The 25431-nt window shown below is 55.8% G+C and overlaps 1 protein-coding gene and 1 long non-coding RNA gene across 7 annotated transcripts; one reads left to right on the forward strand and one right to left on the reverse strand.

Moving 5' to 3' along the window:
* Window positions 1-1056: 1056 nt before the first annotated feature.
* Window positions 1057-6329, reverse strand: LOC137216789 (protein EOLA1-like). Of its 6 annotated transcripts, none has more exons than XM_067722848.1 (4): window positions 6175-6329; window positions 5166-5237; window positions 2626-2906; window positions 1057-1875 (listed from the first exon to the last, which is right to left on the reverse strand). In XM_067722848.1, the coding sequence occupies exons 3-4, from the start codon at window positions 2876-2878 to the stop codon at window positions 1652-1654; spliced, it is 477 nt and encodes a 158-aa protein (XP_067578949.1). In that variant the 5' UTR covers window positions 2879-2906; window positions 5166-5237; window positions 6175-6329; the 3' UTR covers window positions 1057-1651. The 6 variants fall into 6 exon arrangements, with proteins under 6 accessions (XP_067578949.1, XP_067578950.1, XP_067578947.1 ...); XM_067722849.1 differs by having other exon boundaries at window positions 6171-6315; XM_067722846.1 differs by lacking the exon at window positions 6175-6329 and adding an exon at window positions 5944-6118.
* A 471-nt stretch (window positions 6330-6800) lies between these two features.
* Window positions 6801-16345, forward strand: LOC137216790 (uncharacterized). The gene is made up of 2 exons (XR_010939856.1): window positions 6801-10343; window positions 10463-16345. It is a non-coding gene; the product is annotated as an uncharacterized lncRNA (long non-coding RNA).
* Window positions 16346-25431: the final 9086 nt, after the last annotated feature.

Genomic DNA, 25431 nt, shown 5'->3' on the forward strand with positions numbered 1-25431 from the left:
GTGCTCAGGGGCCCAGCGCTACCCAGCCTCTCCTGTCCTCTAGCACGTGCTCTACGAGCGGGATGGGCCAGGGGACACCACGCCCCCAGTGAGCAGGGCGGCCTGAGCGGGCAGGGCACTCCCTGGAATGTCACTTCTGTGCCCCCGCTATGGCGCCAGGGAACTGCCCGCCAGCCCCACGGTTTACCCGGCTTATGGCTCGGAGATGTCTCTGTACAACAGCTGTCTCTCCCTCCTGCCGGGGGCCCTTTTAGCTACGTCCCCAAACAAGGTCCCTGAGGTGGACGAGGAGTAGGGGGGCTCCTCAGACTGCAGGCGTGCTCTCCGCCAACAGTGCAAGGACCACTGTGATCCCTGAGCTCGCAGGCCCCTGGGGACACACAAAAAGCCCCATCTCATAACCAAGAACCTACTTTTGTCTCTAATAAAGAAAAGCCAAGGTCCACGGGAGCAAATGAAGAATCGAACGAGAAGTGCGAGTCTTGTGTCCTTTCTAACTGTCCGTACTAGTCACACATCTCAGTGGACGGGCCCGACGAGGCTGGAAACCCACAGCCCCGGCAGGCTTTGGTCCCCGCCGCCCCCTTTCGTTTAGAAGCCGCAGCATTTCCCACGCTCAGCCACGGACGTGGCTCGGGAGCGCTGAGGCCAGCCCAGGACAGGCTGGTCCCTGGGCCTTGCCTGCTAGTCAGGAGGCAGCACAGCCTGGCTCCTGACCTCAGGGGTGTCACCTTCCATTAGTCATGCATCCTGAAGCAGAAGGAGCCTCCTCCTGGGTCCCCCTACGATGCCAGAAGTTTCTGACCCTCAGCTGAGCGTGTGTCCAGCCCACCATCCAGGGGCCTCCCAAAGAGGCCCGCCGGAAAGGAGGGCCATCCCACCCACCAAGGTAGGCGTGCACACTGCCGTCTGCCTCAGAAGAGACGGGCCCTTCCCAGCCGACACCTGGGGGAAAGCCCAGCACCTTCAGAGGTGACAACCCCTAGAAAGCTTGCTGACAAATGGCCCCAAACCCCACAGAGAAGTAAGAGGTTTCCACAAAGCGAGCGCCAGCCCTTTTCACTTTGCCGTCAGAGCTGTATTTAGGAGCCTGTCTTCGGACGTGAAGTGGCCGGGCAGCACGTCTAACACACACGCTTCGTGAGCCAAGGGACGCTTTACAACAGGGCCAGGGTCACCTGCAAGGACAGACCGCGCCCTCTTTCTGGGCCTGCGGTCCTCTCCCGCGTGCACGAGGCCCGCCACCGGCCTTCCCCCATCGTTCGTTCCCCAGACGCGGTCCAAACATCTGGGAGTTCTGACCAGGCCAAAGAGGGGAAAACGCTAACCGGTCCCCTCAAAACACATCTCTCTCAACCACCCAGAACCAGTAGGGCCAAAACGAGTGGCACTGCCATCTTTTCCTAAAGGTCAAAGTCCTCGAGACTCTGTCGCTGAGCCCAGAGCGGCATCGCACGAGGAGAGTCCCAACCCCTGTCCCTGCACCAGGTGGGCACGTCTGCTTCCGTGAACAGCACGGAGCGGGCAGCGCTCCCCGGGGCAGGGCCGATTCAGACCGAACCAGACGTGCACGTCCAGGGCGTGAAGGCGAGTGGACGGTGGCACAATGAGCCGGTCTCTCGGTCACCTTCCTCTCGAGAGCGCAGTCTGGTCAGGCCTCCTGCCCAAAGGGGATCAGGTGCTCGGGGATGTCCACCTGGAAGACGTCCTTCCCGCCTCTCCCGGGGACAGGCTGCAGCAGCCAGCGGGGGTTGGCAAGCGCAGTCAGGTACTTCTGCTGCAGGTTGGGCAGCAGGGCTTGATTCTCCAGCTCCGCAACCTCGTTGGGACCTAAGTTTTCCGGGCACAGCGAAGTGTCCCCAATGTCAACCAGCCCTGTGCACAAAGACACAAGCACACAGATGGAGAACAAGGTGATTCAAAGTCACGACCGCTAGAGACCAAGGCCACGTCATCGAGGGGACCCGGGGTGAACTGGGTCCCTCTGGCCGAGCACTTCGCACCCGCCAACCTCGGTTCAGGGAATTGGGGGCGAGGCCGAGGGAGGGAGGGAGGGAGGGAGGGAGAGCAATGAAAAGGAGAGGCCTGGTCCCCCACGACCCCACCAAGGCCCGACCGCTGCAGGCAGCAGGTACAGGTCAGGAGGGCCCCGGGCCGCCGCTGCGGGGGGCCTACGGGCAATCAGGTCCCTGAGCGATCCACCGGGGGCCAGCGGTTGATGCGGGACCTGCCCCCGCCGGGGGCTTTAGGGGACTTCCTCAGGATGCGGCGGGCAGCGGGGGTGAGGCGGGTGCGTGAAGCCGGGTGGGCAGCCCGAGTCCCCAGGTCCCCCTCACACGCAGCTCTGGCTGCCGTGCTGCCTCCCGCGGGCTCTGCCACGGCGCGCACACGGACACACACGGAGGCGAGCGCCACGGGCAGAGCCGGACCCGCCTCTGCCTCTCAGAGCACAAAGGGGGACTGAGGCCCAGAGTGGCGGGGAGGGGACCTTCCCGGCCCCTCCGAAGGCGAGGTGCCTCAGGAAAACGAACCCTAACCCCACACCGACCGGTTCAAAAGAAAACGAGACGCCAAAGCCCCGGGTGAGACCCTGGGGGGCAGCCCCGGGAGGCGATCGTCACTTGCCGGCTATCACTCCGCGGCCGAACTTCTCCCCGTCCCGCAGCAAGGCCTGGATCTGCGCGGGGCTCATCCCCAGCCTCCCGGCCAGCAGCTCCCTCCAGGCCGCGTCCTCCCAGTCCCTGTGCGCGATGTGGACGGCCAGGGTGCGGTGCCGCTGGCCGCTCAGCACGGGCCGCCACCGCGTCTCCAGGGTCTTCACCCCATTTAAGACGAAACCCGCATAAGGCTGCCGGAAGGACAGGCAGCCGAACTTCATCTCCCAGAGCTCCCAGGGCCTCACGCGCCTGTGGAAACACAGAACCAGAACGGTCAAGCAGCCTGACGTGCCGGCCTCCGAGCTCATGACCCGTGGGCCTGACCTCAGCCCCGTGGGCCCCCCGGGCGCCAGCCCCTTCCATCCGTCTCCGCGCCCGTCAGCTGACAGGGGGTGCCGACCGGGGGGATCCGTCCATCAGATGGAGTCCGCGGGGACCTCACAAGGGAGGCCGGGACAGCGAGAGAGAGGCGTGTGGGCAATTCCACGACAGAGGGCACTGGGCCCCGGGCGGCAGAGAGGAGGGAGGGAGGGCCCCTTGGCTTCACAGCCCAGTGGCCGGGCTCTGGCCCTCTCCCGGCACAGACAGGGACAGTCCTGGGCCTGGCTTCTCCCCTGCCCCCGGCCCCGCAGCTCCCTGGCCCTGCCGCTGCCCATGCTCTGCGGATCCCCCATCTTACGCAGGGCTGCTGAGTGCAAATCCTTGGCAACCAACCTTGGCTCGGCCCTGGGGACGGCCTGGCTCTCACATGGCCCTGCCAGGTGTCTCTTCCCCGCGCGCCTTGGGAGCCACCCTCCTCCCACCCCTTCCCGCACCACCGCTTCCACCCCGGCCCGGAGCCCGAGAAAGGATACGTGACGGCAGGAACTACCGGCACTGGTGCGCGTTCCGTCTCCACGCCAGGACCTGGAACGGGCACCATCCAGGGACCATAGAATTCAATCCTCAAATAACCCGGGAGGTTACCGTCACCCCGCTCTGCAGCTGAGGAGGCGCCGAAGGACAGAGAGACAGCGCATGGTTCCAGGGGACCTGACTCCACGCGCCCCCGTCCTCGCCTGCTTTCCTTGTACCTGGGTGGTGGGGGGAGGGTCCCTGCTCGCTGAGGACAGAGGAGCAGGGGAGCCGCGGGCCTGAAAGTCAGCCGGGTCACGGCACCGCACGGAGCCTCCACTTCCACGTGGCTGTGAGGACGGGGGACAAGGCCGCAAAGGCAGCCAGTCCAGGACCTTCCAGGGCTTTCCTTCCCCGAGCAGAGCGGAGACACATTTCTCTCCAGGGCCCATGAGGCCCCACATGGTCTGGCTCCTCCCCCTGGCTGCCTGCTCTCCTCGCCCCTGGATTCACTCCCTGCAGCCATGAAGGCCTTCCTTCCATCCCTGGAACGTTCCACGTGTGCTCCTACCTCAGAGCCTTTGGAGAGTGGTAGGGGTCACACCGTGCCCCTGAAATTCACGTGCTGGAATCTCAACCCCAAGTTCCTCAGAGTGTGACCCTACCTACAAAGCAAAGGTCTTCACAGGGGTGATCAAGGTCCGATGAGCTCATTAGGGTCGACCCTCCTCTAACAGGACTGATGTCCCCACAAAAAGGGGCCAGTTAGAGACAGACCGGCACACAGGAGAGCCAGCAGAGCGCCGGGAGTGAGGGGGGCGGGATGGGACAGATTCCCTCCACAGCCCCCACAAGAGCCACCACCGGCGGCACCTAGATCTCGGGCTTCTGGCCTCCAGAACCGCAAGGCAATACGTTCTGTAGTTCAAGCCACCCAGACCGTGGGACTCTGACACGACTGCCCGGGCGAGCGATCACAGAGGGTCAGCCCTGTCCTGGACACCTCTCCACGCGGGGGTGGGGGATGACTTCTCCGCTCACAGCACCTCGGGAACACTGCTTCACGTCTGGACGTCTCCCTCTGTCCTATTTTCACCACCCACACGGTACCCCGTCATCGGCTGTCCCACAGGTTACTGACTCTTCCCCCGCCGATGGGGACTCCCAGACTGCTTGGCACTTTCTGCCCCTCTAGACACTCAACACGACCACACACTCGCTAACTGAAGCCCCGGGCCGGAGGAGGCCCGCGTCACACGGCACACATCCCGAGATGCTGACACACGCCAGCAAACGGCCTTCCGCAAAGGCTCCCCCACGTACACTCTGCCAGCCACGGGCGAGGCTGCCGTGCCCTCACGCACTGGCGGGCCCCCGAGCATCATCACCCCGCTTAACCTCTGCCAACCTGATGGGTGACAAAGGGTCGCCCTCCTCACTGCGTTTGGGTTAGTTACGAGGGAGGCTGGCCAGTCCCTGGGGCCTGGCCGTTTCTCCGGCTCCTACTGGGGTGTGTGACTGGATCCCAGGCTCGCCCGCGGTTTCCGCCACTCAGCTTCTCAGCCAGCCCCTTCCTCACGGGCGCCACCAGATCACAACCACGGGACCCGAACCGTGCGGGCGGAATCCCTGGGGAGAGTCCCTCGGGAAGAAGGCGGCTGAGTGCCCGCCTACCTCTCGACGCAGAGGGTGCCTGCTTGGTGGCCAGAGGAGAAAACACTCTTCCACTTGTCTGGGTGTCTTCACCTGCACGAGAACCAGAGGGACAAGGAGAAAAGTCATCAGCCACAAGACAGCAATGCCGGCCAAGGAACCACAACGGTCTTCTTCTCGGCAGGGACCGGAGACCACCAGGACCCAGGAGGGCCCAACCGATGAGAAACACACGTGCCGCCTCCCTCAGGGTTGGTCCTGCTCATCAAGGCAACGGCTCCGTCCCCGCCCGGCTGGGTCGGGGACCCCACGATGCCTCAGCCCGCAGCACAGAAGCCCATCCCACAGGAGTGACGGTGACCTTACAGCCCAGCAGCTCCCGCATCCAACAGGAGAAAACGACACCTCTCCTCACAGTGCCACGCGGGAAGGATCTGGAGAGCCCCACAGTCCGTGACCCTCAATGGACTCCTGGCTGGGCCCCACCGAGAGGGGAGCCGTGGACAAGCAGCTGAGCACCGCAGGGCAGGGAGGTGGGTGGGGTGTGGGGTGGGGTGTGGGTTGTGGGGGGTGGGGTGTGGGTTGTGGGGGCTGGGGGGTGGGGGCGGTGCCCGCGGGAGGCGGGGGGCGGGGCAGGACTGCGGGCGGCTGGTGCGTGTGGACCAGCGCATCGCGGGACACACACGTGGAAGGATGGGGGGCGGGGACGGTGGCGGTGGAGGGGACAGGAAGGTGCAGCCTCGGCCGCCCCGCGCGCGCTCCCCGACGCAGATCCCGGGAAACTCCCGCCCGGAGGTACCGTCCGCGGGCGCGGCGGGTCCTGGCTCCTTGTGGGCGGGGCGAGTCGCGGGCGCGGTGGGACGGCCCGGCTGCGGCCACCGGGAAGGACGGTCGTCCGCCTCGGGGAACCGGGACCGGTGACAGGTAGCCGCGCCCGCAAGCGCTGACGCTCCTTATTTCCGGGGTGAACGCATGCACGTCCACACGTACGCACGCACGCACGCACGCAGGCACGTAGACACGCACTTACGAACAATCGCGCATTTGCCGCAGGCTCCGGCCGCTAGGAGACAGAGTAGGAGCCGCCAGGCCATGCGGCGCGCGGAAGGCCAGGCCGCTCGGAGGTTCGAGACCGGCGGCGTGGAGCGGCACCCAGAGGAGGACCAGGAAGTGGGCGGGGGAGCGGGTCGGAAGAGAAGGGGCGGGGCTGTGGCGAATAGCTGGGGAGGAGCTGGGGGAGGGGCAGGGCGGAGGTGGGAGGAACGGGGGGGAGGAGTATTTGGGGCGGAAGTGTGGGAAAGAGCTGGGTGAGGAGGAGCTTTTGGCGAAGGAGGCAGAACTGAGGAGGAGTGGGGCCGAGCTGGGGAAAAAGCCGGGCAGGTGCGGGGCGGGGGCGGAGCTGACCGGGATGGAGCTTGGGCCCCTGGGAACCCGTGGAGGGTGGGCGAGGCCAGCTCAGTGGCGGAGGCCAGGCAGTGCCCTTTTGAGTCCCTTGCCTTAGGCGTCCAGTCCGCGCCGCAACAGTCGGCAAGGGTCAAAGTGGAAGCGACCCAGGGTCCTTAGCGACCGAATCCGAGCCTCAGAATGGACCCCAGGGGACAGGGATGCGGGGTGGGGGGGGGAGGGGGAGGGGGGTCAGAGGGGAGGGGGAGGGGAGGGAGGGGGAGAGGGCGGGGCCTCTGGGCTGAGTCTTGCACCTCTGGGCTGAATGCCCAGGCCACCTCCCGTCCAAGCCACCCTGCGACTGCTGGCCGAGTCCTGAGGGACAGTCTTTATCTGGCCTTTTCTGAGGTGAGAAGAAAATTTCTCAGTCGGTTTCCTGTCGCGCCTGGGACCTGGCATGTCCCAAACAAAGCCAAGTTCCCCTTCAGAGCTGTTTCCTGTCCTCTTCCTCCCAGTGGGGGGACGGGGGGGCGGGGCCTCAGCCCACTCAGTGCCGCCCACCTGGCTCTGCTCCTCCTTGCTTTGCTTAGGCAGCCCTCCCTCCCATTTCCTTGGTGACCAAGTCCGGTGTCCCTGCCTCCCAAGTGCCTGATGAGAATAAATGCTCCTCTTTGTGTCCCCACTGCTACTGGCTGACTTCAGGCCTCATGACCTAGGGCCGGTGCTGCTGTCACCTGAGTCTCCCCAGCGGCCGGGACGCCTCCTGTCTGTCCTCCTCCAGTGGGTGCCCCACAGGCCATCGGTTCCGTGTCACACCGCACATCTGTCCTCATCGACCCCGGGCTGAAGACCCTGCCGAGCCCTCTCCTGTTTAAGCCCCAACACCTCCTTGGTGCCCTGGGAGGGCCTTCGGGCGGCCCCAGCTCTCCGTCCTTGTCGCCCAACACCCTGGGTGCCTGTGCTGTCCGTGCACGCTGCGGGCGTGCACGCGCTCTGCGGGTCTCTACACTTCGGCACGTGCGGTTCCCGCTCCTGGAGCCCTGGTTCCTCTTGTCCTGGCGAGCTCCTGTCCTCCTCCCAGGCACAGCTGTAACGTCCCCTTCTCCGCCCGCCGCGAGCGTCAGGAGCTCCCGTCTGGGGTTCTGGCAGCGCCCTGTGCCTTCCTGCTGCCTGCCTTCGCTGGGCTCTTCTTCCCGGGCTGGAGCTGCTCTCCAGGAGTCCCGGGAAGACAAGGACAAGCTCTTACTCGTTCCTGTAAGCCGGGCGCCTGCCACAGCTGCTGCTGAGGGGACGTTGGCTCAACAGAGCACTGCTTTCTCTTCCAGCGAGCTGGCCTCCTCTCTCCTTGCGGAAGCCTGAGGAAACAGGAATGCCGGCCCCGAGGTGAGGAGCAGAGGGTGCCTTCGTGGATGTGAGGCCTCGGGGCTGCGGGGCACCTGAGCGATCAGCAGGTCCAACTCCCTCCGTGCCGGTGTCCCCTCCTCGGCTCGTCGCCCCAGGAGTGGTTGCGAGCTGCGTCCAGACACCCCAGCACCTCGTCGGAGTGGTTTCAAATCATGAGGGAGGGTCCCGGGAATGGTGGGTGGGCTGCTGGCGTTGCTCCCGAATCCCGGTTTTGAAGAACTGGAACTTGCCCAGTGAGCTAGAGGCCCGTGATCGGTGGCTGCTGGTTGGGGGACAGCTGTGAGGGCGCTCCGTAAGGACTCCCTTCTCTGACCCTCCCGTGTGTGCTGAGAGGCGGGGAGCCCCAGGTCCCCCGGGGCGGGGGAGGTCCGGGGTAGTGGCTGCCAGGCCAGTTCGCTGCCGGATGGGCGGGCGCAGGAGGAATGGCCTGGCCGTGTTGCAGGTGGGCGTGGGACGGTGTGTGGCTGCCCCCGGGAGAGGGACCCCTCTGCAGCTCAGCCTTGATCTTCAGTACAGCTAAGTCAGCGCCGAGCCTTCAAACCATCTGATTTCTGACTTCCCGGTGACGCTTTCTCCACCTGCTGCTTCCCACACCCTCCAGGAGCAAGGTCCCGGCAGGAACAGGCCTTCTCTCCCTCCTGTCTGCTCACTTGGGGGTCAGCCGGGCCTCCAGCCTGGCCGCTCCCGCCTTCCGCTGCTCGGGCTGCTGCTTCCTCCCAGCCCCTGTGACTGGGCCGCAGCCCACATCCCAGGAGGGAGTCTCCTCCCCAAGCTCCGCTTCCTCCCCCGACACGCTTCTGTCCCCGTGAGGCACCCCATCTTCCTTCTAGGAAGTCCTCGTCGTTTGCGCCACTGCTCTTTGGGGGGCGGTGCCCCCAGGACATCGTCTCCTCTCGGAGCCCAGGGCACCTGCTCTGAGTGCACTTCCCCTTCTGACCCCCGCCCGTGGCACCAGCAGACCTCACTGTCCCTGCGACCCATCTGGGCACTTGCCTCGGCGGCTGCGTCCCCTTCTCGGCCCCGGTGGCCTGGGTGCCTCCAGCCCCCCACCCCAACTGCGTCTTTGAGGCCCGGAGAGGGTTCCAGTTTGCTCCTGCCGCACGTTTGGGGGTACCACCGGTGTGGGACGGGCTCGACCCAAAGTCTCAGTTTCCCTAGTGTCCTCCTTGGTAGGGCTGGTTTCCTCTCTGCAACGCCTTTTGCCCATCTTTCCACTGAGCTGCGTGTCCTTTTTGTGCCGAGTCGTGGGAGCTCCTTTCGGGGTCCGGGTACTAGTCCCGCCCTGGTTGTTTGTGTTTCAGATGCCTCCTCCTGCCCCTTGGGGGCTGGTTTCCTCCTCTCTTTGAAGGGCAGCTTTGGACTCGGCATGCGCCTACACCCTCTCCGACCTGTAAGTGCCCCACACGTCAGGGCGTGTCCCGCCGGCCCACTCCCAGGCCCGCCCCCTGGGGCTGGTGGTCCCCGAGGAGCCGGTGCCCTGGCGTCCAGCGCTCTGCCCGTGAGAAAGGGCTCCTTCTTGACTGGGTAAGTCACTCGGTCAGTGCCTGGCTTTAGTCCCTGCCCTGGACTCACGCAGGGCAAGCCCCGGGGCAGCCGTGCAGCTGCAGGAAGACGGCCGGCCTTGTTTTCTCTGCCCCAGCTCCCGGTTTACCTCCTGCCGCCCCACATCTGGCCTGTTTCTAAGACGTGCTCCCCTGCCCCCTCCTTCCCCTCTGTCCCCTGGGCAGCTCCTGTTGGCCGTGTCCCTCTCCACACGGCCCAGATCGAGGGGTCCAGCCTGAGAACCGCAGGTGTTTCTGACTCTGTCTCAGTGACTGGCGCTGCAGGACCTCGGGAAGAAGCTGCACGCAGGGGACCTGCAGACGTGAGCAGCCACTTGGCCGCCGCTGCTCGGGTCGGTGCCTGCGCAGGGAACGTGGCGCAGCACAGGGGGCCTCCTGTGCGCTTCTGGCGATGCCCCCACTTGCATTCACGTTACAGACGGTTATATCGCCTTTGGCTGGGGGCGGGAGATGCTCGTCTCCAGGTCTGCGGCACTCCTGAGCTCTTGGGTCTACGTGCTCTTCAGCGTCCTCAGTCTCTGGGCAACGACCCGGGCCCCAGGCCCTCCGCAGCTGGAGGGGGCCTTCCCGACATCAGGCCGTGGCCCAGTGAATGGGGCCAGCTTCCTTGTTTGAGAGATTCAGGAGTGGGGCCGGGGTGCGGGGGTGGGAGTCTGGAGCGAGCGTTGCCATCCCGTAACCGTGGTCACAGGGCTTGGATGACAGGACTGCTGTGCTCTGTGCCTGTAGGGCCCGTTCAGCCGCCTCCTGAGTATCCCTGTGCTCTCCGTGGCGACTTTACAAAGGACAGAGAGGATGTGAAGAGTCAGGAGCAAGGGACGCCCATGAGGCATCGCCTGGAGGCAGGAAGGTTCGCGAGTGCACGACTGGGGCGTGTTTCCCCTGCTCTTTCTCTACACGTTTCTCCTTTACTCGCTGGAGTGCGTGCAGGGTTGCCATTGGGCCTTACATCCTCTCACTCCCGTTAAGGGTCATCCCAGGTTCTGAAGGATTCCTCGGCAGACATCTCACTAAGCCCTGCGCCTGGTTCCGGAGGATACTGGATTGCAGCCTCTCCCTGCTGAAGACCAACTGACAAACCCTCGGGAATGGCCCTGCGTACCTGGGACCAGTGACAGCCTCTGCTCAGAAACCCCAGCCCAGGGGTCCTCCTGAAGCGGCCGCAGAGACAGAGTTTATCGCGTCTTCCACATCGGGGTCAAGCTGGGCCCGGTGTCCACCAGCCTCCAGCTGTCTGGTTGTCCCGCTTCCCGGTGTTGGGTCACCCAGCGCGGAGCCCGAGGTCCCTTTGGGAGGGGCTGGGGGGTCATTCCAGTGCCTGCTTGCCGTGGTGCTGCAGCGTCCTTCCCGCTGGGGACCCGCCATGTCCCTGGTCCGCGGTTCCACGTCTGAGAACTGGCTCGGGGGCAGAACCTGGGCGAGGGATCGTGACTTGTTCACTGGGGCGGCTGCCCTCGGCCTCCTGCCGTCCGTCCTTGCTCTTTTGAGTGTCCGTCTTAGACTGTATCTTGGTTGGTTGCCCATCCATCGAGCCCCCGGGAAGCCGTATTGTACTGACCACCTGCCCCGCTCGGTGGGTCAGGCCTCCTGGTCAGTGGCGGCCATCGTCATAGCCCCTGGTTTCTGGCCGCTCAGTGGCGCCCCACGACCTCTGCTGCGGTCCCTGGGCGGCGGGGGAGGGCAGGGGCTCGTCCCTTTCCTCCCTCACCTGGCCTGGCGCGCCCGGCCTGTGTTGTGAGGTGACTTCGCTCTGCTTGGGGGCCTGGCAGTGGGCTGACCACCTCTCCCCATTTTTCCTGCACTCTCCTGCTTGTAGCGCTTCAGGTCCCACAGCAAATCGGGGCGGCTGGCTACCCTGTCTCCTGGGACGGAGGGCACCTGTGGGGAAGGACACGGGTCATGTTTGCTCCCTCGGGGGTGAGTTGGGGACGCCAGCTCTTTAGGGGGAGGGGTGTGCCGCTGCCTCAGGCTCAGAAGCTCAGAGACATCTGGGGAGCCCCGCTCTTCTGGGGCTTCCTCCCAGTCTCCCTGGTCCTCGTGTCAAGGATGCAGGTTTGCCCAGGTGGGCTTCCGATGCTGGCGGGACGGGCGTGCCTTGGTTGAACATTCAGCGTCTTTGAGGTTCAGCCACTTCTGTCGAATCCTGGGTTGGACGATTGTCCGCTGCCTGAGATGGGGGCTCCTTTGTAAGGTACTGGGGAGACCCTGGGGCCCCCTTTTTTCTCACTTTGCTCTTCACCCTAAGCTGCTCATCCCCTATGGTCGGCAAAGCAAAGAAGTCACCTCCCCCTGTGCCCCCCGCGTTCCGCACGCTTGGATCTTCTCACCTGCCAGGACGTTCCTCTCCCCCTGCCAGCCCAGCGAAAATTCTAGCATGAAAGTTCTAGCAACTGGGCTGTGGCCTTGCGGCCGGGGCTGTCCGCCCGCACACCACCCATCCCCGGGGTGGGGTCCTCATTGCCAGTGAGGCGGGTGATGACAATCCCGTACCAAGACCCCATCTCATCACCTGCTCCTTGGACCACTCCAGGGCCGGCCGGCTCGGGTTGCGTCCCTCGGGAAGCTGATCCCGGGAGAGAGTTAGTGCCAAAGGCTGGCTGGGGACTCACACCCACTAAGGGGACAGGGAGCAAGCAGGGTTGGGCAGGGTGTCCCTTCAACCTGCGATGTCGACCTGACAGTTTCTGCCAGCCCGTCGGGGAGCTGCAGAGCACGGACGGGCATTAGAGGTCCCCGCAGTGGGCCCCCGTGGTCAGGCCCTCGCAGCGCCCGAGGCCTTGCGATCCACATCGACTGACCGGGAGAACCAACACCCAGAAGTGGTGCCCGAGGGGTGGCTGCGTGCGCGCACGGGGCGCCAGCTGCCTTTGCCCGGGCAGCACCTTGCTCTGCCCTGCGGCCGGCCTGGTGGGAGGTGCTTTGGCTTCTTGTGCATCAGACGACCGCTGGGTTGGGCAGGGGACGTGCTTCCAGGGCGTTGGCTGACTGGCCATCTGTCAGCGTCATCGGTGTCAGCGCAGCTTGATGGGAGAGGGCAGATCTGGGTACCAGGCGTCAGAAGGCAAAGCCCATTTAAGTCCGCAGACGTCCGTCCTGTGAGAGGGTCCTGGACTGTGCAGGGACACAGGTGTCCACTCGCCCTTGGGTTACTCAGGGCTGGTGGGGGAGGGGCATCTTCCAGGCAGACCTGTAAAGCACAGAGTCTGAACCGAGGCGGAAGGAGGGCAACGTGAAGAGCGGGGAAGCCCTGACTCAGAGCCAGGGGCTGCGGAGGGCTTCAGGGAGGAGGGCCGTCTGGGCTGGGTCTTGAAGTGAGAAGAGTCTCCTTAGCTGGGAGATGGGGGACGGGCCCCCTGGAAGGGCCAGACACGTTCAGGGGACTGAGTCCAGGTGTGTGGCTGGAGCAGATGAGTTTGTGGAGGGCCCCAGCCTGACACCATCAATTCAGGTCCTCTGAGCGATTGTTGGCATGGGAGTTTTAGAGATTTTGATGTGCTGTGAAGTTTCATTCATTGCCTGTAGAGGGAAGTGTGTGTGCAGAGCTACCCAGGTAGGCTGGGCAGGCTCCTGTCGTCCACAGGGAGCAGCGTGGGAGGAAGCACAAGCTCTGCTCTGCCGTCACAAACCTGCGATTGATCCCCGGCCCCACTACTGCTGGAGTGTGAGTCTAAGCAAATCACTTTACCTCTGTGAGTCTTGACTTCCTCGTCTAAAGGACGGGCATAATGTGAAAGTCTCCCCATAAGGACTAATTTTTAAAATTCTGTCTGGTGGGGGTGAGGATGACACGGGATGATTCACATGAGAGCAATCTGTAAACCAGAAAGCACCTACTACGAATAGTGTTTGAAGAGACGTCTCTGTTTTCCCAAGGATTTGCTAGGCTAAAAAGAGTGTGGGAAAGCAGGCCTGTGCCTTGAAACCTGCAGCTGGGAGACAGGCAGACACTGAAAAGCCTCCAGCTTGGAATGGAGGAAGAGAACAGTGACTATCGGACTCCAGTCCCAAAGGTCCTACAGGATATGGCCTGGGGACTTGGGGGCCATGGGTAGGTTTTGACCAAAGATGTATAGTGGCCCCTGGACACAATAGGAGGCAGCGTGAACTGAGTCAATCCGACAGGGTTTGAGAATTAGGGGCTGTAGCAGCGCCAGGAATCACTGAAGCTAGGAGCTTCCCTGAACTGTGTGGGAGTTGATGTCAGCCTGCTGCCTCGGGAAATACGGGTCTGTGATTTGCTCTCCACGATTCCATCAGCCATGATGCTTTGGCAACCAAAAGTGTTTTCACCAGCTTGACCTAAACCCTTTTGGTGGTAAAACCAAAAATGGATGATGCCACAAAGCTATTTATAGCATCCTGAATTTTTCTTTATTTATCCCATTTGGTGTTAAGAGTCATGTGGTTCACTGCAGAGAAGTCAGCGTGTTTGCTAGACCCTGCCAGGGTGTCACTGATATATGCTCTGTGTCCCCATCATCTTCATGAATCCTGAAACTCACGTGGCCCCCAAGGCTTTTGGACGAAGCGTTGTGCGCATGTGATGTTAACACCAGTAAGAACCAACATTTTGACAGAGGCCCAGGGTTCCTGGGTGTGTGACCTTCCTCCAGCCTTCGGCCAGCAGGGATGCCCTCCCTGGGATAGGCAGGACTGAGGCCCAAGCCCCAGGTCAACCTAGATGACTAGATACCCCACCATCTGTCAAACTGCATCAGGATGTGGAATCTCGTTTGGCACCAACCACGGTCTTCCATGGGAGAAATGGGATGAACCTAGAGCTAAAAAGAGGAAGCGTTCTTGGAAAGTGTGTTTGTCCACTAGTTGTTTATATCTCTGAAAACCTGTCCACTGTCTTGTTTCAGGAAATCCCGAGCGCTGTGCCATCTCCCAGTGCTGTCCCACAAAGCCTGCGTCCCCCACACAATTCTGTTGTGTTTTGTGCTTTAGGAGTCTCTGATTTTGAGAGCTCGGTGATGACACGGAGCTCGGCAGCATCAGGCTCACCCAGTTGCCTTGCTTTCATAGCACACTTCCCAAGAGCCCAGGGGGAAATGCAGCTGGAGGGAAAGGGCGCTGTGCTGCCACAGGTGCTAGTTGCTCTGCTGGGTGGCCCCCTCTGTCCCTGAGAAGCCTGTCTGTTAACTTTGGACAGGATGGAAAGATGCCTTCAGGGAGTAGCACCGACGTCTCACTTGCTCCATGCTTAGTAACTAATTATATTATTAGGATTAACCTGGACCCTAAATTGCAAAGTCCATGTTTTCCCTGAGCAAAATTGAGGTTTTCTGCCAGCCAATGATCTGGAAGCTCTCTCTTGCCTGCCCACCCCTGCTTCTGTGCCTTGGTGACTCTCCATGTACCCTGGTTGCCCATGAGGATGCATGGTGGTCAGCCTCACACACAGGGCTGAGCGGCCCAGACCAATGCCCTGGGCTGGGTTTGTCCTTGGCACCGTGGCCATCATGGCTCAGAGGCTATTTAGGGTTTAAGTTCCAGCTCTGCTGGCGGTGAGATCTTGAGCCAGTGCTGACCCTTCTCCAGCCTCAGTTTGCACATCTGTATGCTGGGCGTAGTAACAGTGCACAGTCCCTGAGGCAGCAGGGAGGATTCCATGAGTTGAAAGGCTGGAATGAATTTGGTGCACAAAGATGTTATGGGGAAGAGAAGCAGGAAAATTATGTTGGGGTCTTTTGCCTGCCTTTGGGCCCCACCACCGGCTGACAATTGCAGAAAAAGTGCTCAATGCTACCTTGCCTCCAGCCTGTTGTCGTGTCCCTCTGGGGTTCTGAGAACTGGTTCTTTAAGCAGCTTGTTGTTGACGTAGAAGACAAGTTACACTGGAAATGCGAAACCAGAGTTGCTCTGCTCAAAGTGCCAGGAACAAGGCACCAGGAAGATGCCCCACTTGCTCCCTGGAGCCTGTCAGGCAACTGGGTGGGTATCACCTGAGTAAGGCTGAAGTCCCCTGTGCCACAGGCTGCAGCTTCAGAACTGGAAGCATTTCACTGGCCCAGCTGGCATTTCTCTGAAGTTCACGAGCCATGGTGTGGGACTCAGGAGGGCCAGCAGTCGCTGCAGCTGTGCCCCAGGGAGGCTAGAGCTGGGGCAGGCCACGTAGGGCAGGATCTGGAACTCCACTGGCAGAACCTGCTACCCACAGCCCCAGATTATTGAGTACCTGCTGGACACTGGGAACAGACCCCTAGGCAGTCTCTTTGTGGGAATTCACATTTCCTGATGCGGCCAAGGGAAGTTTAGCAGCGGGTCAGGACCACCCTGTGGAGCTAGGATTGAAATTACATCTGTCTGAAGGCAGAGCCCATGCTCATTTAATCGCCCCATCATGTGACCACTCCACGTGCCACCACTCAGAGAGGTGGGGGCCACGTGGCCCGCTGGAGGCCAGCAAGCTGTCGGGGGCAGTGACGTTGGGCAGCTGGTGGTTTCTGCCGGGGTACAAGGTGAAGGCTAGGACCGGGAGTTTCAAGCTTTTGCTCCTGCCCAGGGTTCAAAGGCAACACTTGGGCTCCAAAATCCAATGGAGAGAGATTCCAGCTTTAAGGACTTTTGCAAGCTGTGGTTTGCCTGTGGACACATGTCCTTTAGCAAGAATCCCCTCTGGTATGCCTTCCACCCAAGTGTTTTTATTGGTCCCTTAGAGACTCTTACAGAAGTTTCCCATATTGATAGACTTTTAAATGATGTTACAGAAATATCACATCACACGGATTACATAAGGGGTGACGTCCACTGCTTCCCAAATGCCACATTTCTTCAAGTAAAATGCAGATGACAGCCTGCAGTGTATAAGGAAATGACATCCTAGTAAAGGCAGAATTGAAATTCTCATCCCTTTTACTTATTTTAAAATTATTAGTGCCATCTAAAATGAGGGCTTCCTTTTCCTCACCAAGCCTGTGCTCCCCTTGCTACCTTTCTGGTATAAACTACTAACTGCGTGAGGACACCTGTCTGATGAGGCACATGCTAATTCGCTGTACCACCAAAGATTCCTTCCACACTTCTGTTCCTCCCCGCCCCTGAAAAGGGCCTCGTTTCGGACCATCTTTAGCTATTCCTTCTGTAGATGGACCCATTCGCGCCTGAGGCGTGTTTCATGGCACAAGTATGAGAGGGGCCCCAGAGGAATGTCACCCAAGCCTTACGCTGTTTCCCAGCTCCACTTGTCCCCTGGCTTTGACTGCAGAAGTGCAGAGGGAGAGGGGGTTGCCCTGGCCATCCAGCTGTGGGCTCCCCTTCGCAAGAAACACCCGATTGTCGGAGTATAAGAGCACAGGTGTGCGATGCCAGACAGGCTTGGGGCTGGCTCGCAGCCCCTCCCCTCACACAGGAAGCCCCCCAGCTGTGAGAGTCCTCCTTGAGGTCTCATTATTTCCCTTCCCTGAGGCTCTTAAGTCTGGGGGAGTAAGCCGAAATCCTCCCTAGATGGAAGAGGAACGGGGAAAACCAGGAGGAAGGGGGTGACCAAATGTAACCTCCTCAATTTGGATGCATGCAGCTCAAATAGGAGGGAAAAAAAAGATCTGGCTAGGCATTTGTAGTTTGTTTTAAGTGTATGCTTCATCTATATATTATTTTAAGGACATGAATCACCAATGAAGTAGCGCCAGCGAACACCAGCGCTTGGGCGGGCCCTGCTGGAGGCTTTTAGAAATTCTGCACTTCCTGGCTCTGACAGCCCTAGAGTTGCCTGCTCCAAGCTACAGGCCTGTCCTCCCATCCAGAGCCATGCTCGCTGAGTCAATGAATGGCAGGATGGAAAAGTCTGGGCTTGAAGAGAAAATGAAGGAAAAAGAGAGTAGAGAGAAGGGAAAGGAAAGATTGTTCATGGGATGATGCAAGATGTCCAGAGACAAATGGGCCTGGGACCAACCTCTTCCACAATGAGAGAATCATCTCACCTTACAAAGTCCTTGACTTAGGGCAGGAGCTCAGCAAATGTCAATGCTGCAGTGATGCCCAGTCCCTCTTCTGCCCCCTCATGTTCCATAAGGCTTTACTTCAACAGAATCAGATTCTGGTTGTGATCCAATTCACCTTCACTCCCCTGGGAGTTCCCAGCTAGAAACCAGGCTATTCCTGCTGTATCATCAACCTTGGGGCAGCCCAGACCCAGCTCCATCCACCTGGCCCTCCCCAGGCAGTTAGAGGACAATCCAGCACATCTTGAGGTAGCCATTTCCGGGAACAGGGCCCTCGGTATCCAGCACATGTGGTGGCAATCGCAGCCCACATCAGGTTCCTTTTCAGGTTCAGTTCACATGCCCACAGAGACAAGGGTGATGCCTGCCTTTCTGTGCAGGGTGAGCTCTGCCTTCTCATCCAAGTAATTCTGGTCATGTGTGTCATCCCAGTGATCCCTCAAAACCCAACAAATAGTGCCAGCCCTGCGGATACAGCAGTGAATGGAAGGGGCAGAGCCTGCCCTCGAGGAGTGCCCGTCCGAGGATCCCAGATCTGGAATGAAACAAGCCTTGAATTCTCCCCTGAGTCCTCATCCTTTTGCTGTGGCAGGGGATTGTGGAATATTGACCAATAGACCAATATGTTCTGCTCTCACTGCCTGAGAGCGCCTGTGAGAGGGCCACCTGGCAAGGAACTGTAAATGGTCTCTAGGAGCTGAGAGCGGCCCTGGCTGATGGCCAGCAAGAAAATGGGGACCTCAGCCTACAGCCACAAGAAACTGAATTCTGCCAACGACCTGAGTAAGTTGGAAGAGGACACCCAGCCTCAGATGAGAACATAGCCCTGGCTAACACATCGATTGCAGCTTTGTGAAACCCTGAGCAGAATACCCAGTTAAGCTGCACGCAGACTTCTGACCCAAGGAAACTATGAGGTGATAAATGGGTGCTACTTACAGCCACTAAGATTGTGGTTCCACAGCACTTATTGGTCCCTCTCCCTCACTCACTGAAGACTCGGGCACCTGGCTCCCTGGTTTCCTTGGCATCCTGAGTCCTGCCATCATCCTGGGCGACTCTTCAGTGTCTACCTGGGCAGCTTGTGCTACTCACAGCTCCTTAACTTCTTCCTTGCCTTTGACAATCTCTCTTGCTCTCCACCTCAGCACCCCCCTCTTCAAGGCCACATCCTAGGCCTTTTCATCATCAGGATCTGCTCCACCTCAAACATCTTAAACTTCAGGATCCCACTCACTGACTGAAAGCAGCTCTCTCACACCCGAACTGCTCTCTCACGGGCCCTCTCCATTCGCTCTCACTCTTGTCCTGCTGCTGCTACTGCCCAGCAAAAGAATAATAATAACAAAAACAATAGAATTATGCCAACTGGTACATGTAATTTTCTAGCTCAGCTTACATTCTGCACAGCCCAGCAATCTCATTACGTTTTGAAATGTTTTTAAGTTGTATTTCTCTGCTAGGGCTGATGTGACTAAGTACCACAAGCTAGGTGGCTTAGAACAACAAAACTTTATTCTCTTACAATTCTGGAAGCAGCAAGTCTGAAATCAAGGTATTAGCAGAGGTGTGTTCCCTCTGAAACCGGTACGAGAAGGATCCTTCCTTGCCTCTTCCAGCTTCTGGTGGTTTACTGGAATTTTTGCCATTTGTTGGCTTGTAGGTGCATCACGCCAATCCTCCATCTTCACATGGGCATCTTCCTTTTGTGTGTGCCTGCCTTCTGAGTCCAAATTTCCCCTTTTTATAAGGACATCAGTCACATTAGATTAGGTCCCACCTTAATGACCTGATTTTTTTAAAGGTATTTTTAAAAATGTATTTATTTTATTTATTTATTTTTGGCTGCGTTGGCTCTTTGTTGTTGTGCGCGGGCTTTCTCTAGTTGCGGTGAGCAGGCTTCTCATTGTGGTGGCTTCTCTTGTTGCAGAGCACAGGCTCTAGGCGTGCAGGCTTCAGAAGTTGTGGCTTGCAGGCTCTGGAGCGCAGGCCCAGTAGTTGTGGTGCACGGGCTTAGTCGCTTCACAGCATGTGGGATCTTCCCAGACCAGGGCTCGAACCCGTGTCCCTTGCATTGGCAGGCGGATTCTTAACCACTGCCCCACCAGGGAAGCCCTAATGACCTGATTTTAACTTGATTACCTCTGTAAAGACCCTATTTCCAAATAAGGTCACATGCTGAGGTACTGGGGGTTAGGACTCCAACAAATCTTTTTCTTTTTTTGGGGGGTGGGGTGGGCAGACACAATTCAACCCCTAAAGGAAGTCAAAGAGAACAAAAGGCATATAATACAAAGCAAAGGTCCTGTGCTCTGCCCTTCAGCACCCCATTCTCATTGTAAATGTTTCTAGTTTCAGTTCGTCTGATAGTTTGCCTCTACCTTTGTAAATACTATGCTTACGTCTATATCAACTTTTTTATGTTGTCAATTTTAGACATTATCTGCTAACTTCCTGCTATGCTAGATGAGATTATAGTTAAGTCATCCTTTCATCTTTTTGCCTATATTGTTAACTTTTGATTATGGTAATTGATCAAACATACACAAAAGTACAGAAAATAGTATAATAAAACTCACATGCTCATCACTGAAGTTCATCAGTTATCAACTCATGACCAATTTCCTTTCATCTCTCCCTACCATTATCCCTTTTCCTCATAATATATAGATATATCACTATTTTCAGGTCTTCTATTGGCTACTTTTATATCTTTAAATAATATCCTTATACCTCTCTTTCTCTTTCCCTCAACTAGGGACAGTAACTTGATTTTCTCCTTTGTAATGATGTTAATGTGCCTCCACTTCCCCCCATTTCTCTTCCTCCCTTCCTCTTCCCAACTTTCCGTCAATTGTTGTTGCAGGTTGGATTCCCACAGAAGCAGGCTCTAAGGTGAGATTAATATGCAGGAGTTTCTTTGGGAGTTCTCTCAGGATCAACACCTGTGGAAGGGAAGGAAGGGAAGAGAAAGGAAGGGAAGGAATCAGGATTGGGTAGATGGAGAAGGTGGGCTGTAATGCCATCTCAAAAAAGGCTTCAGCCAACCCTACAGGAATTTCTGAAGCTGGGATGGTCTTTCAGAGATAATTTGGTTTTATATTATATTAATTATATTAATAGATATAGTTTCCTAATATATATGAATATATTATATAAGTTATGGTGGGGATAGCAATGGTGGTGTTCTTCCATACTTCCTTTGGTTGCTAGAGTACATCCTTAAGTAACCTCCTAAGAAAGGGTCGAACAGGAAGTAAGTTTTTGAATTCTCGCATGTCTGAAAAAGTCTTTATTCTATTCTCATACTTATTTGACAGTTTGGCTATGTATAAAACTTCACTCTGAAATTTTGTATAATTTTTTCATCTCTGCAAGCTTTTAGAATCTTTCCTTATCCTTGGTGTTCTGAACTTTCACAGAACTATGCATAAGCTTGGGTATGTGTTCATTCATTGTGCTAGGTACTCAATAAACCTTTTCAGTATGAGCTATTTTTTCTTTAGCGCTAAAGTTATTTTTCTATTATACCTTTAATTTCCTCCCCTCTGTGTTTTCTCTTCCATTTCTATAACTTAGGAAGATGTTAGTCTTCCTCATTGTCTCATATTCTGTTTGCCTATGTTATTGAGTAATAACTTAATTTGTTTTCGTATGTACTCACTCATATAATCACTAATCAGATAAAATACTAGAACATTTCCAGCATCCGTGAAGACTTCCTCATGCCCCACTCCTGTTCCATACCTTCCCCCAAAGGTAACCACTACTCTGACCTTATCACCACAGATCTGTTTTGCTGTTCTAGAACTTCCTATAAATGTCATTGCACACCATGTACTCTTTGATGTCTGGCTTCTTGCAATTAACATTATGTTTTTTGAATTTAACTATGTTGTTGCATGTATCAGTAGTTTGTTCTTTTTACTGCTGCATTGTATTCCATTTTGTGATTATATCACAGTTTATCTATCCAAATTATTGGATACAATTGAAGGACCTTTGGGTTGCTTCCAGTTGGGGGCTATTACGAATAATACTATGAACATTCTTGTCCATGTCTTTTGGTGGCTAGAAGTCTCACATCTGTTGGGCATATGCCTTGGAGTAGAGTTGCCAGTTCTTGGAGCAGGTACATGTTTAACTTTAGCTTTGGCAAATTCTGCCACAGAGTTTTCCAAAATGGCTGTATCAATGAATGCTCCTACAAGCAACGTGAGAGAGTTGGAATCGCTCCACATTCTTGCCAGCCCTTGGTGGTGTCCTTTGCTATATTTCTGTTCAACATTTTAAAAGTTTCTCTCGACTTGACTTTTCAATTCTTTTATTGAATGTTGAACTTTACAACCATAGTTTTAATTTCCAAGTGGTCTTTAATGTTCTGTTGGAATTTTTCCATAGCAATCTATTCTTGTTTCATATAGTCAATCGCTTCTCAAGTCTTTCTGATGATCTTAATAAAGGGTATTTTTGTTTGTCCTTTAAAAATTATTCTTTTCGGTGCCTTAGTCATCTCTTTCCTTTAGGGCCAGCTTTGCTGTTTGTTTTTCTTGATATTTCTCTGTCATCTCGTATGCCACCTTCAAATGTTTGGCCTTTTTTGTTGTCCGATTACACTTAAGAACGAGGCTGACTGGCAGCTCTGAGTACATGGGCGGGACTTATTGACTTGCAGGCTTTGTTTTAAGATGAAGAGGCAGTGTGCTGATAGTTCTGTTGGGGGTCCTCAAAAATGTCATAATATGGAGACATTTTTTTGGTGGTGGTGGTTTCAATACTGACTCCAGTTTTCCTAGCCCTCCCCCAGACAAATTATTCAATTTCTTTAGAGAAGAACCCTTCTTTTTTTCATTCTTGTGTTAAAGACTGGCTTTGGGGCCTTCTGGGGGAGGTTAACAGCCATATAGAAACCTTCAGTTAATCTGTCTGGGTTAAGTCCCATGTCTTACTCTGCCTACTGTCATACCTGCTGTCTCAGAATTGGGAGACTGTCTAAGCTAAGTTTTTTCCCTCCTTAGCTGAAGTCCCTTTGTAGGTATTCTAGGCTGTGACTTCATCAGTCTCCACTGTGGCAGCTTCCAGGAATCTGGGGAAGTTTTTAAGCCATTGTAGGTCCCCCTCCCTTTTTTTTTTACTTTTTAAAAATGGAGATAAAATTCACATAATGTAAAACTAACCATTTTAAAGTAAATAATTCAGTGGCATTTAGAGTGTTGTACAACCACCACCCCTATCTAGTTCCAAAACATTTTTATCATCCCCAAAGGAAACCCCACACACATTGAGCAGTTGCTCCCTATCCCCTCTCCCCCAACCCCTGGCAGCCACCAATTAGTGTTCTGTCTCTACAGATTTATCTCTTGTGACTATTTCAGATAAATGGAATCATACAATATGTGACCCTTTGTGTCTGGATTCTTTCAATTAGCAGGATGCTTTCAAATTCATCCATGGTGTAGCATTATCCATGGTGTGGCATGCATCAGTACTCCATTCCTTTTATTTGGCTGCGTGATATTCCATTGTATATATCTACCACGATTCATTTATCCAGTCATCTGTTGATGATCATTTCAGCTTGTTCTACTCTTGGCTATTGTGACGTGCTGCTATGAACATGCATGTACATATATTTGTTTGGGTACCAGTTTTTAGGTCTTCAAATCTTCTACCTAAGAGTAGAACCACTGAGTCAAATGGTCATTCTATGTTTAATTTTTGAGGAACTGAAAACTGTTTTCCGCAGTAACTGAATCATTTTACATTCCTAAGAGCAAAGGTATAAGGGTTCCGATTTCTCTACATCCTCACCCATGCTTGTTATTTTTAGTTTTTTGATATTAATCAGTCTAGTGGGTGTAAAGTGCTACTTCACTGTGGTTTTGATGTACAGTTCCCTAATAACAATTGAATATGAGCATCTTCTCCCATGCTATCTTGCTGTCAGGTTATATTATTTTTGTTCCTTCATGATGATTTCAAAGGGCAGAAGAGATGTGAACACAGAGGTGTGCCACTTAAGCCCCCTGTCAGTGAAGGCCTTCTTGCCCCAGTGGCTGGGAGGGCAGCCCTTTAGGGCCATCTACCCCTTCAGGGCTTGCCTCAGCTGCAGAGAGCCACTTTGCCCAAGATCACAGCCCTCCAAGGGTAGCCACATTCAGTGACTTATCCAGGTGATGTACAAATACCTGGCCATCTCGGCCTAACTCGAGACAACTCTGAAGGCCTATGCTAGCTCTAGACTGCCCCGTGGGGTTGCCAAGGCCTGTAGCACCGCTCGACTGCTCTTTCTGTCCATTCTTACGCCCTTCCCACCCTTCCCACAGGTATTTCTCCTAAAGGCACTCCCTAATAAACATCCTGCACACTTAACTCTGTTTTAGAGTCAGCTTTCTGGTGAACCCAACCCATAAGAGACAATAAATGCACGTGTCTTGTTAGTCAATTTGAGCCGGAAGTTGAACCAATTATTATTTCTTTAATATTGCAGAAATAGAGTTAAGATGGGCTTGTATAAACTACTTTATAGCGAAAGATCGGGACTCTGTGCTCTGGGTGCCCCTGTTAAACCTCACAAGGCATTGAGCCACAGGGTGGTGCCAATCTTGAGACATCCAAGGCCTGATTTTATGATGTTTCCAGTTAAATATTTTAGTTTTTAGTGAAACTAGGTTACTCCCTTAACTGCTCAGTGAATTGGAGCCACTGTGTGAACGCAGCTGATCTTGAAGAGGGCATTCACACTCTGGTCTGTTGGGAGGTTTAAGTACCTTTTTAAAACTCAGCTTTGAAATTTCAATCGTGGGAGTCATTAAAGTCCAGGGTATCTAGAGAAATCAGGGCTGCTTTGTGTTCCTGAAATTAGACCACGTGTCCAACAAAGTCAGTCTTCAGTGTTTGTTTTCACTTCTCCTCCACCATGATCTCCCTCTACTTCTGCATTTCATCTTTCAAGCCTCGCCAGTTGCCCTCCAAGTTCAATCTCAGCTGTGCCTGTGGCCTCTTGGCCTTTGTTGGAACATTGAAGGCCTCCCCTCTTCCCTCAGTCTTTTTTTAAATTAATTAATCTATTAATTAATTAATTTATTTATTTATGGCTGCGTTGGGTCTTCGTTGCTGCACACGGGCTTTCTCTAGTTGCGGCGAGCGGGGGCTGCTCTTCGTTGCCGTGCGCGGGCTTCTCATTGTGGTGGCTTCTCTTGTTGCACAGTACGGACTCTAGAGCGCAGGCTCAGTAGTTGTGGCACACGGGCTTAGTTGCTCCGCGGCATGTGGGATCTTCCCGGACCAGGGATCAAACCCGTGTCCCCTGCATTGGCAGGCAGATTCTTAACCACTGTGCCACTAGGGAAGTCCCCCCTCAGTCTTTTCTTTGATGACGGCCATAGCAAGTTTGAGGACAGAGAGGCCATCTTTTCTGTCCAGAATTGTGTGGCCTTCACACACCCTGGCGGAGCTGGTGGATTGGTGTTAATCGGCAGGGTTTCTGTGGAACCATTTCAACCTGCTCTCATGGACTCTTATGGCATCAATTCTTTCATAACCATAAGAAGACTCCCTAGGAAGGGATCTGACCTTGCAGTCAATGGTCTATTCACTTTGTGAATGAACAAAGTTGTAGTCACCTCGTATTGCTTCATGATATGTTACCACAAATTTAGTAGCTTAAAACAACACACATTTGTTAGTTCACAGTTTCTGTGGGTCAGGAGTCCAGGCACAGCTTAGCTGGATCCTCTGCTCAGGGTCTCACAAGGCTGCATTCCCTTGTGGAGTTCAGAGTCCTCTATCAGGCTCTTGTGGTTGTTGGCCAAATCCATTTCCTTGTGGTTCTAGGACTGAGTTCTCTTGGCTTCTCAATGACTGTTGGCTGGAGGCCACTCTCAGGTCCTAAAAACCGCCCACAGTTCCCTGCCATGTGGCTCTCTCTAGGGGCAGTTACAATATGGCTTTTCCAAGACCAGCAGGAAACCTCTCTGTGCTAGCAAGATG

The sequence above is a fragment of the Pseudorca crassidens genome, chromosome X (genome assembly GCF_039906515.1).
Source record: "Pseudorca crassidens isolate mPseCra1 chromosome X, mPseCra1.hap1, whole genome shotgun sequence".
NCBI classification, from domain to species: Eukaryota; Metazoa; Chordata; class Mammalia; order Artiodactyla; family Delphinidae; genus Pseudorca; species Pseudorca crassidens.